This window comes from Mustela nivalis (assembly GCF_964662115.1).
Source record: "Mustela nivalis genome assembly, chromosome: 5".
In the NCBI taxonomy this organism is placed as follows: Eukaryota; Metazoa; Chordata; class Mammalia; order Carnivora; family Mustelidae; genus Mustela; species Mustela nivalis.
The window spans coordinates 45,595,080-45,610,651 of NC_139024.1; the positions used below are offsets into that span (position 1 = coordinate 45,595,080).

General features: G+C 40.3%; 2 protein-coding genes, 1 long non-coding RNA gene and 1 pseudogene across 5 annotated transcripts in view; 2 read left to right on the top strand and 2 right to left on the bottom strand.

Moving 5' to 3' along the window:
- Positions 1-15,572, bottom strand: part of LOC309865405 (chromobox protein homolog 3-like) — a 46,120-nt gene that overhangs the window by 29,983 nt on the left and 565 nt on the right. Inside the window, exon 2 of one of the 2 annotated variants that reach the window (XM_082731708.1) lies at positions 9,673-9,719. The exons of the other annotated variant lie outside the window; for it this stretch is intronic. The gene's annotated coding sequence lies outside the window, so the exon portion shown is untranslated. The remainder of the gene's footprint in view (positions 1-9,672; positions 9,720-15,572) is intronic. 2 annotated transcript variants of the gene reach the window in all.
- On the top strand, positions 1,919-10,915 carry LOC309865133 (acyl-protein thioesterase 1 pseudogene; annotated as a pseudogene). The gene is made up of 3 exons: positions 1,919-1,984; positions 3,603-3,677; positions 10,254-10,915. The product of its transcript is annotated as an acyl-protein thioesterase 1 pseudogene (transcript).
- LOC309865407 lies at positions 11,044-14,777 on the bottom strand. Its single transcript, XR_014312074.1, has 3 exons — positions 14,690-14,777; positions 12,116-12,275; positions 11,044-11,281 (listed from the first exon to the last, which is right to left on the bottom strand). It is a non-coding gene; the product is annotated as an uncharacterized lncRNA (long non-coding RNA).
- The window catches only part of ME1 (malic enzyme 1), a 181,133-nt gene continuing 180,222 nt past the window's right edge, over positions 14,662-15,572 (top strand). Inside the window, exon 1 of the mRNA XM_082731694.1 lies at positions 14,662-15,323. Coding sequence (XP_082587820.1) covers positions 15,012-15,323 — 312 coding nt within the window. The 5' untranslated portion in view covers positions 14,662-15,011. The remainder of the gene's footprint in view (positions 15,324-15,572) is intronic.

The following is a 15,572-nucleotide window of genomic DNA, read 5'->3' on the forward strand; positions in this document are numbered from 1 at the left end:
TTGCTCTAAACTTGCCCGTGTTTTTCAATGTTTCCTCCCTTTTTGCTCAGCATGATCTTGTCATTTCTAGCTCCTTATTTTTTTCCGTTGCCTCAAAAGTGGATTCTAAAGCATGAAGAAAGAAGTGTGGGGGATTATTCCTGTCTCCGTCTGGTTCTTGTTTACCTGATAAAACTTAATTCCTGCCCGGCCCTTACGCACCATCACAGTAAGGCCGTGGGTGTGTCGGGGGTGGGGGTTGTGTATAATGGTCTCAGGTCTCTCCAAAGCCCATTTGCATTGCAGGACAGGCAGCCGCCACAGTGTAAGGTGAGGAAGAATCCTCGTTTGAAGCTCTGCTGGCCACAGAAGAGAAACACGCTCTGGGGATGGACATGGGGGGCGGGGTGCAGGACAAATGATCTGACTTCTTTCTCCAGTGGATTTTGTGTATGGTTCTAGCAAAGGATATAGATCTCTAAATCTGAAAGCAAACTATTATATGTGAATTTCCTGGGTCAATATAAATTCTCCTCTAACTGGGAAATCTTGAATGATTACATGGATTTGCGTGGAAAACAAGTACTTAAAGACTGGTTATTTGTTCAAAACCCCAGAATGACTTAATAACTTTGCTACCAAATCCATTCAGTGTTTATCCCCTACCCAAAGATTCCCAATTTCCCTTCAGAATTTGGACCATATGTTCAGAAAAATGGTTTGGTCATGCTGTTTCCACTGTGGCAAGATTTATTTTAGTCCTCAAACTTCCCCTTCGGCCTACGTGCTTTCTCTCGGGTCTCTTCATCTGTCATAAATGAATCTCTTGTATAACTCTTCTGAGTACAGACTTTCATATACATATTCTCCCTCACCCATAAACCAGAGCATCTGGAGCTTGGCCACTGCATTAAGAGCTTCAGCTTCAAGCTAGATTTGAAATACCAAGTTTGTGGTGACATCACAGATTGATAGTTGGTGCCTAATGCCGGCTTAGCTGTATTTCTGGCAGGTCACTGGGTGTTAACCACTAGAGCAGCCCATGGAGCTCAGACTACCAAAGTCAATGTACTTTGAGTTGATCTCCAAAACAAGAATATTCTCACTTAAAATTCCACTTGAGTAAAGCAACTCAACCAGGCTAACTCTTCATGTAGGTGATATTTTGGTTCATTTTTAAAAAAATAATACTTGTTTGAGATATGAAGGCTATTTAATATAGTGTCAGAAACTAATGGCAATTTTAAAGCAATGCCCAGCTATTCCTTCCAAGGAGAAGGTTAAGTAGATTTTTGAAACATTATCTTTTCGCAATTGAAAACCTGACTTGGAGATAAATCATATTTAATGTTTATTTTCTCTAATTGTAACATCAACATTTTCAAAATATGTATAAGATACTGGGAAGTGAAAAGCCATATAATATCACAATTTAGAGAATTCCTATTAACATCATGTTATATCTGAAAATCAATGATTTATTAACTAAATTACATGCAAATCTATTCTGAATGAGACTTGAACTTAAATGGTAAATTTTATCATATATTGTTATGAAAAACGGTTATATTTCTAGAAACTTTTTTAGCTTTAATTTTTTTTAAAAGATTTTATTTATTTATTTGACAGAGAGAAATCACAAGCAGGCAGAGAGGCAGGCAGAGAGAGAGAGAGAGGGGAAGCAGGCTCCCTGCTGAGCAGAGAGCCCGATGCGGGACTCGATCCCAGGACTCTGGGATCTTGACCTGAGCCGAAGGCAGCGGCTTAACCCACTGAGCCACCCAGGCGCCCTAGCTTTAAATTTTTAAGTTTAGATTTTTGGGGGGGGGGTTGTTTTTAGTCTGGCTTTTTCGAAGTAAGAAAAGTAGGGTGGATCTGCACAGGTGTTTGGCAGAATAAGACATTATGAAACTCACCCTCCCTGTCTCAGAGTTGCATTATGTTGTTGGCTCCAGAGCCTACTGGCAAACAGCGACAGATTTTAATGCATCCATACAGCAGAAAGGTAATGAGGCAGGATGCCAAGATATCATCTCTAATAACCTTTGGAGCAAAAGGAAAATAATTGAGGTTCCTAAAATTTTACAGCATGTTGCTTTAATTACATACACTCCCCTGGGTATGTTCCGAGTTTTTCAGGTTTTTTTTTTTTTTTTTTCTGAATATGAGAGTAATATATACTCTTTTTACAAATTTTGAACACTACAGAACAATAAAATGAAACAAACCATCAATAACTTTGGAGCACATTTTTTTCCTATTAAAAAAAATTCTCAAAAAAAAAAAGGAGTTTTCTTTAGTCAGTATTTAGTGTCCATTACTGGTTTCAATATGGTATTCCTACTACAGCTAAATCAGTACATGGTTCTAATAAACCTAAATGCCTTTGGTTTCTAATATACAATTCTTTTACTGTTCTTTGTTAACAGTGTATGACTGAATAATCTCCTAACTAAGATAGTGAAGATACTCCAGAATGGTGTATGAGGGCTAATTTAATATTCTGGCTGAGCACTAACACGTATGTTCTGAAGAGTTGCCATTTTTCAAAGTATTAGAAGAAAACATACCATGTTAAAACACATTGAGAACAACTTAGAAAGCACTTGGGAACCTCTTTGTGTTCAGACTCACCAGTGGCTCCAAAATCTGATGCACCAAAGATGTAGTAAGGGATAGGGCCTGAATGTAAACTGAATTATGAAATACCTCTAAATTTTCTGGAATAAATAATAATAATAAATAATAATAAATAAATACATTTATTTATTTACTATAAATAAATAAAATAATAAATAATAATAAATATATAATAATAATAAATAATATAATAAATAAATAAATTTTCTGGCTTTTCTGGAATAAATTTTTCTCAACTTGTTTACCTATGCATATTTTACATTGGTACCGATAATTTGTCTATGTCGAGTGCACCACCCACTGCCTATTTCAGGCAAACTAATGATATACATGTATATAATGATGAGACTAAATGTAAATAGATCTCTTCACCCATGTGTGGTAGATGGTGTTTTCCAAATGGCTGCAGCACATCTCCTATTCCTGAAGCTCTTCTTGCATGTGACTTTGGCCCTCCTCTTTGGCTTTTGTGACTGTCTGGATACAGAGTATGGGACTATGTGACTTCCAAGGCCAGGTAATCAAAAGGAAAGTCGCTTTCTATCCTGTTTTCTGAAATACTTGTTCTGGAAGTCTTCAAGGTCCACAGAAGTCGCTTCACTGTCCTGAGGTGGCCCCGCTGTGTGTGAGGAGCTCCCACCAGCCCGCAGGGAGAGATCTCACACAGAGAGCCTGAGATTACATGAAAAGGGAGGGAGGGAAAGAGAGGAGAGTGGTCCTTCTACAACCCCCAGCCTCTCCAGGGATACTTTTTCCCAGTCTTAGCTCCTTTTTAATTGCCACCACAGGAGACATCCTGAGCCAGCACCAACCAGCTAAGCCCTTCCCCAATTCTGAACGCACAGAATCCACAAGAGATAACAAAACAGTTATCATTTCTTGCTACTAAGTTTTGGAGCAACATGTTACATATCAATCCCCTACTAGAATACCCTACAAGCTTTTCCAAGTTTTTAGTAATGTAATTTCTTTGCTTCTTGTAGAACCTGAACAGTTCTATCACTCCTCCATTTAAGGAAGACGGCTGGACTGGTGCAGGTACAAGGGGCAATTGCGTGGTGAGCTTCACATGCAGACAGTTAATCGAGATGGATAAAAGATGGATAATGGAAGCTATACTGTGATATCTGGGAAAAACAAAACAAACTTCAAGAACTTCTGTGGATTCACCTGTATTTGCAAGCACCTTCATCTCCAAATTTAAAAACACGAGACTGAGGGGCGCCTGGGTGGCTCAGTGGGTTGGGCCTCTGCCTTCGGCTCAGGTCATGATCCCAGGGGCTTGGGATCGAGTCCCGCATCGGGCTCTCTGCTCAGCGGGGAGCCCGATTCTCCTCATCTCTCTCTCTGTCTGTCTCTCTGCCTATTTGTGATCCCTCTCTGTCAAATAAATAAATAAAATCTTTAAAAAAAAATAAAATAAACAAAATAAAATTAAAAAAAACACGAGACTTAAACAAAATAGGCAATTCCAAATAATATTTATTTACTTATGAGAACAAAAAAATGCAAAGAATCTTGTGCATTAGTTAATACCCCAGGATTAGTATTAACATCCGTCAAGTCTCAATTCTCCCAAAACATCTGTTTGCTGAAATTCTAAGTAAAAATCATATTCTTGGGACACTTAATTTCTTCTAGTGATGGTGAATGGATAGGATTTTCCTTTTCTTTTTTATTTTTTTTAAAGATTTTATTTATTTATTTGACAGAGGGAGATCACAAGTAGGCAGAGAGGCAGGCAGAGAGAGGAGGAAGCAGGCTCCCCGCTGAGCAGAGAGCCCAATGCGGGACTCGATCCCAGGACCCTGAGATCATGACCTGAGCTGAAGGCAGCAGCTTAACCCACTGAGCCACCCAGGCGCCCAGTATTTTCTTTTTAAAAGTTCAAGCTAAGTGTATAGTGTGCCTGATTTCTTTATCCTGTTTGCTTTCATTTGAGAAATATTCATGCAGTGTTAGTGCTAGTGAGAATAAATCACCTGAGGAGACAGAGGTGGTAAGTCATACAACACGGGCAAACAAGCTGGAAGGGGAGAAGCTGGAATAGGAGCCTGGGAAGTCTGGTTCCAGTCTATACATCTATATCCCAAACTACTACTTTTTTTTTTTTTTTTAAAGAAAGAAAGAGAGAGAGTGTGTGTGTGTGTGTGTGTGTGTGCACATGTGCACTCCTGTGCACACAAGCAGGAGTGGGGGGGGGCACAGGGAGAAGGAGAGAGAATCTCAAGGAGGCTCAATCCCAGGATCCTGAGATTATGAACTGGGCAGAATCCAAGAGTCAAATGTTCAACCCACTGGGTCACCCAGGTGCCCTCAAGTTACTACTTTTAACCTCTTTGACAGGAACATTAGTTATTACTTGTATGATTACTTGCGTTTCTCCTTTCATATTTGATGGAATATTTCTTTTTTTTTTTTAAGATGTTTATTTATTTGACACAGAGAGAGAGCATAAGCAAGAAGAGCAACATAGGGAGAGGGAGAAGCAGACTTCCTACTGAGTAGTGAGCTCCGTGTGGGACTCGATCTCAGGACCCTGAAATTATGACCTGAGTGAAAGTGAGACTCTCAACCAACTGAGACACTCAGGTGCCCCAATTAATGGAATATTTCTGGAAATACTCCACTGGGAACAAATCTGCTATACACATGTAACCAAAGCCTTATGATGTTATCTGTAGCGACACCTGAAGAAACACTGTCATTCAGAAATATTCTCAAGTACTTACATAAAAAGCAACCCGAGTGTTATGAAAAGATAGAGTTGAAGAAACATTATAAATATTTAAACTAGTCTTCCTGTTACTGATTGCTGAAGTGCACATTAATTTCTTTCACACTTCATGTTTTGTAATTATCAACTTTTTTACTTGTGTACTAGCTGTTTCTCCTCATAAGTCTATCTCTGTTTATCAGTGCCTAGCCTAAGGCTTAGTATATTAAGTGTTCAATAACCATTTTGAATAAATTAAGGGACAAACGACTATGTGAGGGAATATGACAAAAATATGGATACGTATATTTGACCTCTTCAGTCACTTACAACATTGATTTAAGAACCCAAATGCTTTGGATTACATTTGTGCTAATTTGGTAGCCACTAGCCACATGTAGCTATTAAGCATTTGAAATGTGGTCAGCACAAATGAGACCCTCAATTCAACATTCAAAAACATACCAATGCCTAACAGTTACACAAAACTATGCTCTGTAGCATTAACCATTAGGGAAATGCAAATCAAAACCTTATACCTGTTAAAATGGCTATTATCAAAAAGACTAGAAATAACCAGTGTTGGCAAGGATGTGGAGAAAAGGGAATCCTCTTACACTGCTGGTAGGAGTGCAAATTGGTGCAGCCAATGTGGAAAACAGTATGGAGGTTCCTCAAAAAATTAAAAATTAAAAATAGAGCTACCATGATTCAGCAATTCTACTTCTGGATATTTAGTCACAGAAAATGAAAGAGTAACTTGAAAAGCTTTGTGTATCCCTATGTTCATTGCAGCACTGTTTACAATAGTCAAGATATGGAAACAACCTGTCTCCACTGATGGATGAATGGAAAAAGAGAATGTGGTATTCATATGTATGCATATACAGATAAAATGAAATATTTTTCAGCCATTAAAAAGATGAAATCTTGCCATTTGCAACAACATGGATGGCCCTTGAGGACATTATGGTAAGTGAAATACACCAGACAGAGAAAGACAAATACCATATGATCACTTTTATATGTAGAATCATCAATCAATCAATAAAACCAAGCTTATAGATGTAGGCTAGTGGTTGCCAGAGGTTGGAGTATGTTTATGTGTCTGTAGCGGGGGGGAATGGGTGAACTGTTTTTCTTTGTCTTTTAGTTTAAATAAATTTAATTTTTTAAAAAATCACTCCAACAAATGGGTGAGTTGCTCCACTAAAAACTACTTGCAAGGAATGATACAGATTTATTCATGACAATGATGGGAATCGGTTTTTATCTAGATTTATTTGTTAAAAAAACAGATTTTAGAAAGTAGTAAAATTTTAATTCAGTGAAATCAAATGAAAAAATCACTGAACTGGATCTTTTTCATAATAGTTGTGCTTTTAGGTTTAAATAATATAATAATGCAATTCATGAATAGGTACTTTATTGACAGCAGATGTAACTCTACAGGGTACTAAAACGTTATGTAACTACACAATCCAAATGAATATTGATTGGAGAACAGCCTCAACCAAATTTATGTCATTCTAGAGGAATACTGAAAACACAAAATTTTAAAAAACGTTATTTATTTAAGTAATTGTCTACACCCAACATGGGGCTCAAACTCAGTATCTTGAGATCAAGAGTCACACACTCCTCTGATTGAGCCAGTCAGGCGCTCTGAAAACATCAATTTTTCAAGAATGATTTGAAGTCTAACAACTATTTGAAAGGCTGTTTCACCAGTTATTGCAACAATGAAGTTTCTCTCTCCAATTCTAATGACTCATTAGTTATTTCCAGATAAATCTTTTGCCAAAGAGGACATGATCTGTTCCCTTTATGACTTAAAGGAGACGGTCAAATAAAAATTGTACATGTGAAAGAAGTGTGTATATAAGTAAATAGATTGTGAAATAAGTTAGAAAAGTTGCTTAGGTAGCGTTCAGGAACATAAAAGTGTAAAGTTCTGTAGAAAAGACCAAAATATATTAAATTATCACTGTCAGAGAGTTGACATGTTAGTGGTGGTGGCAGTGAGATGACAAATAATAAGTGAATTGCATTTTATATTTAAATGTGAAAAGTTACATGGAGAAAAGTTAAGTAAGGAAGAATGATAGAGAGTAAAGAAGGTTGGAGAAGGAGGGGTAGCAATTGTCCTGTTACGTGGGATGATTGGTGAAGTCCCAGATGACATTTAGGCAAAGACTTGAAGGGACTGCGGGAGCCATGTAGAGATCTGCGTGAAGAGTGTTCCAGTTATAGGGGACAGCAAAAGCAAAGGCCCTGAGGCAGGAATGTGCTTGTCCTGTTGGGGAGGGGGGTGTCAGTGATAATTGGAACAGAGTAAGAAAGGAGGGGAAAGGTAACAAAGCCACAGAGATAGGGGACTGGGGCAGATCATGGTGGTTCTTGTAAGTCATTAATAACTTTGCTTCTATGCATGAGTGGGGTACCATTGGAAAATTTTGAGCAGAGCACTTAAGTTTAGAATTAGTTGTTTTTAAGTTTAGTAGAGAAAATCTGAACTATATTTTACATTTTGAAATATTCCCGTGGTTTTTTTTTTTTTTTTTAAGATTTTATTTATTTATTTGACAGACAGAGATCACAAGTAGGCAGAGAAACAGGCAGAGAGGAAGCAGAGAGGAGGAAGCAGGCCCCCTGCCGAGCAGAGAGCTGGACGTGGGGCTCGATCCCAGGACCCTGAGATCATGACCGGAGCCCCAAAGGCAGAGGATCAATCCACTGAGTCACCCAGGTGGCCCCCATGGTTTCTTTTTTAATGCAAAGATTGTATGAATGTCCTTTATGTAGTGAGATGAAAACAATTATTTAAAACCAAATGTGATTGTAGTTGATTCTGACTTCTAAAGCAAGTTATATAGTTCACATTTGTTGGAAACTAAATCTTTATATTGCTCATCTATTTTCAGAGAGCATATATAGAAGAGAATTCTACTCATGGAATACTGAGACAAATGGAAATTTGTCTGATATTTTATTCAGAAGCATTTTATTTTATTTAGAAACATCTTATTTTTAAAAACTGCCAGGAAGGGTGTCTAATATCTCAGCCGGTTAAGCATCTAACTTCGGCTTGAGTCATGATCTTGGGGTCCTGGGACCTTGTGCCCTGACAAGCAGTCTGCTTATCCTTCTGCCCCTTCCCCAATTGTGTTTCCCACCCCTCTCAAATACAGGAGGTCTTCAAAAACAAAACAAACAAACAAAAAAACTCTGCAGGGAATCACTCTTTGATTCTTTGTATATTTCTGCCAGTATATGTTAAAGGGGGCATTAAGAGGATACCCTAGAAGCATTTGTTGTATTATTCTATGACAAAATGTAATCTGATTTTTAAATCTTTGGCTTGCATCTGAACTTTGGGAAGCACAATGTATTAACAATCTGAAATTGTACAAACAGGTAGATAGTATTAATGACTGACCTTCAGTAAATAGTCTTTTTTTTTTTTTTAAAGATTTTATTTAACTGACAGTGAAAGAGAGAGCAAAAGGGAACACAAGCACAGGGAATAGGAGAGGGAGAAGCAGGCTTCCTGCAGAGTAGGGAACCCAATGTGGGGGCTCGATCCCAGGACCCAGCGATCACAACCTGATCATGACAAAGCAGACACTTAACAACTGAGCCACCCAGGTGCCCCCTTCAGTAAATAGTCTTAACATGTTTTTCACATAGGAAAAAAAAAATTTTTGTTTGGTTTTAATTTAAATATAAAATGTATACTCAATTTAGTCATTGGAAGCTTTTAAGTTATGTTTGCAACAACTTGGGTATTTGTATCTACTATTTCAACTGTAAAATTTTATAAAGTCTAAGTGCAGAACAAGTATTTCTAATACAAATCTGGTGTCCAAATTGGGATGTGCTATAAGTGTAAAATACACTAGATTTCAAAACAGTCCAAAAAAAAAAAAAAGGTAAAACATCTCACTAATAATTTTTATATTGATAACACTGACATAGTATTTTTGATATATCAGGTTAAATAAAATATACTAAAATATATTTCACCTGTTTCTTTTTACTTTTTAAAAAAGATTTTATTTATTTATTTGAGAGAGCTTGAAAGAGAGAACACAATGAGGGGGAGGGAGAGGGGAAGAGAGAGAAGCCAACTCCCCACTGGGCAGGGAGCCTGATGCAAGGCTTGATCCCAGGACTCTGGGATCATGACCTGAGCTGAAGGCAGACACTTAACTGACTGAGTCACCCAGGCACCTCTCTTTTTATGTTGTTGTTGTTGTTTTATAAAAAAGCTTTATTTTAGTAGGGTAGGGGCAGAGGGAAAGGGAGAGAGTGTCCCAAGTGGACTCCATACTCACCGCAGAGCCAGACTTGGGGCTTGATCCCAAGTACCTGAGATCATGACCTAAAATGAAACCAAGAGTCGGGTGCTTAACCAACTGCACCATTCAGATGCCCCTGTCTCCTTTTACTTTAAAAAAAATATGGCTCCCTGCAAAATTTTAAATTATATATGTGGTTCACATTATGTTTCTGTTGGATAACTAATGGTCCTCAAATGTGGTAACTTGACCATCAACATCACCTGGGAACTTGCTAGAAAAACAAATTATAGACCTTACCTCTGAATTACTGAATCAAATATTCTGAGGGTGGGGCCCTGTTTTAACATACCCTCCAACTGATTTTGATCGATGCAAAAGGTTGAGAACCATTATTTTAGGCCAATGGTTCTCACTTTGGCTGCAAACTAGAATCATCTGGGGGAGCTTGGGGCAAAAATTCCTGGTGCTAAAGCTACAATCCCAGACCACTGAAATCAACAACTCTTTGGCCCACTCAAGAGTGTTTTTTTTAAAGCTCTCCAGATGATTCTCAAATGGGATAAAGATTGAAAACCACTGGTCTAGATCCATGATATTCAAACTGTGCTTTCTAGAGGGGACACAGTTCACAGGCTCCACTTTCCTTCTGGCTTCTCACCAGGCAGTACTATCAATGTCCTAAGACTTCCCACCATGGAGATACTGGGCACGGACGGGCAGGAGACCTTGCAGGTATCAGAAGTTCATGTATCAAATCTATTTACCTACATGTGCCCATTATGCCTATTACATTAACTGTGACCATGGCTATGCCTTCTTGGTTTAACATTATTGGGCTCTCACCAGATTCAAAGGAGGGCCAACCTGGAGTTAGCAGAAAATGTGAAAGCTTTGATAGAACAGGAGTGAAGAATGGCATTCCTTTTACCATTATTATTTGGGGAGGATTTTCTCAGGGCAGAGCTTTATTTTTATGTACTGCTGGACCACACAGCAGAAGCTGGCAGCTATCCCTGTACTCACTGACTTCCCCTGTGGGCTTTCATTCCATGGAGTCCTATCAAAGGCTAACAGATATTTTTATTCTTGTGCCATGGAGATTACCACTCTTTGGTTTCCATAATGGTTGGTTCTCTTACTGTTGGAAGGTAAAAAAAAAAAATTGGTAAATCTAACCAATGTAACCTTAAAAACCTATGAAGGCATGATGCATGGTTCATGTCACCAGGAAATGATAGATATCAAGCAATTCATTGATAAATTTTGTCAACCTTAAAAACAAAATTGTTATTTAACCAGTAAAAAAAATTTTTTTATTTAGGAGTAGCAGAGGAATTGCAATTTGGGATTGCAAATTAGGGCAAACCATAAGGCAAGTCCCAAGAAGGAAGGAAAAAGTATCCCTTTATAGAGAAAAGAAGGAAATTGGGAGCGATTGCTTTGAACAAAAGTTTATCTGAGCAGAGGGAGAATTTGAGGTTGCGAGGGCGTCTTATTGGCTAAGGTCATGTGGTTTCTCACTGGCTGGGCTGTTGCTGGGCGAGAGAATCTTCTGCCTTCCCGCTGAGGTATGCTAAGTAAGCTGCTGGAGTGCCACTGAGTGAGAACTCTCCCTTCATTGTCTCCAGACTCCATTTTAACTCTGTAAAAGGTACACCTGCATCACTTCAGCAACGTATAAACATTTTCATGTGCCCCACCTTGAAACTGCTTATGTTAGTAGTGTTAAAATGTTTTTGTAAATACACACCAATGCTACAAACCAACTGTCTCCTCATGGGAAATATATATTTCTAAGTTTCTATACAAGTACTGTATAACATGATCCAGAATATACTAGTGTTAAAGTAAGTGAAACAGCTGGCATCTTTTTCAAATGCACTTCCACAAGATAAAATATTACAACCAAATTATGTCATTGGAAAATTAATAAAATACTTAATGAAAATTTGTTCAGGTATAAATGAGCAGTTAAGAAATAAATGATCTCTACAAGCTGTGGCTTCGTGTATGGATTTATTCCAGAGTCAACATGCAGTGTCTGTACATACATACAAATATGTGTTTTTGTGATTGTAATGATTGTAGTGCATAGTAAGAATGAGGTGATATTATATTATCTCTAATGGGAATAATGCTTTTAGCTGTTAAAGAGTAAGACCACTTTCCTCAGGGAAAAAAAGAAAACCAAACAGCTCTATAGGGCTCCAGACATTCTGGGGCTTTTGCATATAATTTTGCTTAAAGAATAATATAAAGGTACATCTTTTTAAACATTCTAATGAAATGACTCCTACACCCATTTCACTTACAATACTCAGATACCAATAACTTAGAGCCCGGTACATCAGGGACTCCTCAGAAGCAGCTATAAAACCTAGTGAAGGAAACCAGGGTAGGTCACCCCAAAATAAATATTTTGGGGTAGAGGAATCAGGAAACAAAGCTTACTGTTAGTTTCTTCCCATATATTTACCTTTCTAGTTTGCTGCCTTTGAAAGCCTAAAACTGCTTTCCTTCGTGCTGTCATTTCTCTATAAATGTATTGTTCTTTGCTGAAGATCCCATTTAGACCATAGTTTAAAGCTGCTGCTTTGAGTTATTCTTTGCTTTTGGTTTCTTGGGTGTGATGCACACTGCAAACATTAATAAACTTTTTCTTTTGTTGATGTCCTCTTGTTAAAGAGTGCCACTTGAGAACCTAAGTCATATCCTCACTGCAGAATGCAGGCAAAAAGTCAACTCTTTCCTTGGTTGGCAATTACCCTGGGGCTGGCCATCCCAAGGAAGCAACTGCCTACACTAAATTCTCAAATTTTGGGGTCAGCTCTCCCGGTGGACTTTTTCCTAATAGGCTGAACACTGGAAGTCTCAAATTAAAACCTCAAAAGTTTGAAGGTCTTCCCTTCATGCAGAAACACACCAGGCATCTCGAGGTATTCAACTTAAAAATCACTTATTTAACATAGCAGTAACACGCTTTCTGTATGAATAAGGATCATTTACTTGATATCCTATAGCCACATCTTTCTATCAGACTATCTTTATCCTCATGAAAGTAAAACATTTCCAATGCCTATCTTGAAACTTAACATTCGTGGTGTTAAAATGTTTTGCCAATATGTACCAATAATGTAGACTAATCCTTCTTTGTGGGAGCTGTATGTTCTTTTATGTTTACCACAAAAGTAAAACACTTGAAATGCTGTATATGCTATATTTCCTGAATTTTTTAGTACTTAATCTCAATGATATTAGATCAGAAAACTATAATCCTATTTTAATGACTACAGTTCATTGTGCATCAAATTGGGCAAAAAAAAAATTTATTTTGACTGACAGTGTTCTCACCTGTGTAACAGAAACTTACAGGTTCTAATCCCTTAGTTTGTGAATCTCACCCATTCTTAACATTACCAATTATGAGCTGACTGCACAATTGTAGTTTCATAAAAGGAAAATTAAAACAAGTTTTTTTTTTCTCTTTCCCAAAGTTTTGGGTTTGTTTTGCTTTTACATTAAAAGCTAACCTTACAAACAAGTAAAAAGGACTGAAATTTGATGTTGTGGATAGCATGTGCATGGAAAAAGAGCTTCTCAGTTATCTTAGAACTGCACATGAATATACAAAGTGGCTCCCCCAGTTAGGCCCCATACTGTTAACATTCAAGATGACTGGATTTCCTTTCATAAATTCACATCTCCTGTATGTTTACTTCTCTTTAAATGCACTAACAGGATCTTGTAATTCCTTTGTAGTGATGGTGTGGGGGAAGAGCCCGCATACTTTTTGAGCTTCTCCCTATATTTATGTCAGCTTTCCTATCTGTACATCATACATCATAGAAACAGGAATAGACAGTTAACATAGACAGGTAACTTCTATGTGAGGGGCATTGTAATAAGGTTCCAGTGTACTGACATTTTTGTTTCTTCAGCATCTTATGTTGCTTATTAGGCCTGTAATTAAACTGTTTCTGTTTCTGATAAAGCACTCTAATTGTAACATGCCTCAGTTAACTCCCAGGAGTGAGTTTTGTAAAGCATACCTTTTTCTCAGGTCTCCCAGGTAGGGTGAAATATTTATGGATTGTAGCATTTCTGGTGAAAGGGGTTGCTTAAACGCAAGGAATGTTTTTAAAGAACTCTGATGCCAATTGAATGTTCCTCATTAATAAAATGTTCTCCCTTGAAACCAATGATTCTAAGGAATTCAAAAAACAGGCCCAAGAAGCTTCTGGATGGAAGTGTGGCCCAAAAATACAGTTGTAGCAATCTTTCTGATAAGTATCATAAAACATTAGATGGGTGTCTAGTTTATGGCAATATAAAACGAACCCCTAATTAATCCCTAATACTGTCTTTTGTACGATCATGAGGTAGAAATGAATAGGGCAGAAACTAGTGATCCTATTTACCTAGAAAAGAAACTGGGACACAGAAACCTTTAGCGGTTTTTGCGTGTCACAATCTCCTTTTGGCTTGGTTCCAACTGCCCCTCCATTCCTTGAAACTTCAAGTCTAAATGTCAATAATAACAGAATTCCAGTGCTGGAATATCATTTATTCTGACCCTCTCCTTTGACCAAAGAAGAAACTGAAGCCCTTAAAGATTGAGTTACTCATTAATATTCAGAGAGGTTCATTTAACATCCTGATTTCTTAACTTCACAAAATTATATACAAGATCAATGGAACCGTTCAGTGGACCCAGCACATCTTCATCGGAACACACCTTGACTTTTACTTTAATTATATTAAAATAACATTCCCACTGATTATCTACAGACTCCCTCAGTGTCCCGGCTCCACACTCTCCTTTCTCCTAGTTCTACTCCGGCCTCTGGTTTCTGGGTCAAGGTTGGCTCTGTCCGGCCCCTGGGCGCGGCCGGCCTCGGGATGGGGGGCAGAGCTTCGAAGCCCCCCTAACAGAAAGGGACAGAGCGGTCTGAGTCTCATCAGTCGAGGTGTTCCCCAAACCGCCCCCGAGTCCACTTCGTGAGGGGTCGGTCCCATCCCTTGGTCCCGCAGCCGCTGTGACTGCCTGCACCTCTCCATTTCGCTCCTTCCCAGCTTCCCTGGGGGCTCCCGCTAAGGGCTCCCCTCGGCCAGGGGCGACGGTACCCACAAGGCCACCGGGGCGCGCGGGGGGAACCTGGCCTTGCTGCCCGCGTAGGTCCCGGGGGGTAAGAGCGTTCCCCGAACAACGGAGGCACGCCCCACGCAGCGACGGGCGAGGACGATTGCGACCAGAAGCCCTGCGGGTGGAAGGGAGCGACTGCCGCGGCCGCCTCCCCTCGGGCCCCCGCGGCGCCGCCGGAGCCTCGCTCTTCCTCCTCCTCCTCACTCGCCGGCCCGGCTGATCTCCTGCCATGACTCAGCGATTCTCGCAGGCTGCCCCGGCTGGGGACACCGGCTTCTCGCGGGCTCCTCCCGCCGCGTCCACCCCCTCTCGCCACCCACGCCCGCCCCCGACCGCCGGCTCTTTCCCAGCGCGGCCGCCGCCGCCGCCGCAGTCAGCGCGGGCGCTCCAGCAGCATCCACCGCCGCCTGCACCGCGCGCCGCACGCCCCGGCCCGGCCCCGCAGCCCACCCGCGCACCCGCCATGGAGCCCGCAGCACCCCGCCGCCGCCACACCCACCAGCGCGGCTACGCCGTGACGCGGAACCCCCACCTCAACAAGGTGAGCCCGCCGCCCACCTGGCGGCCCAGCGGCCGCTGGCGCTCAGACGCAGGCCCGCGGAGGGTCCCGGGCTCGGCCTCGCCCCTGTGCCGGCGCTCCCGGCACCCGCGGCCCTCCGTGCGCGCGGAATGGAGGGCCCGCCCGGTAGGCGCCGCGCCCCTCAGTGTGATGGGAGCCCGGTGCTGGTGCACCTCGGCATCCCGTTTGGGGGAAGAAGATGTAACTTGTTTACAGTACTTTTTGGCTTCT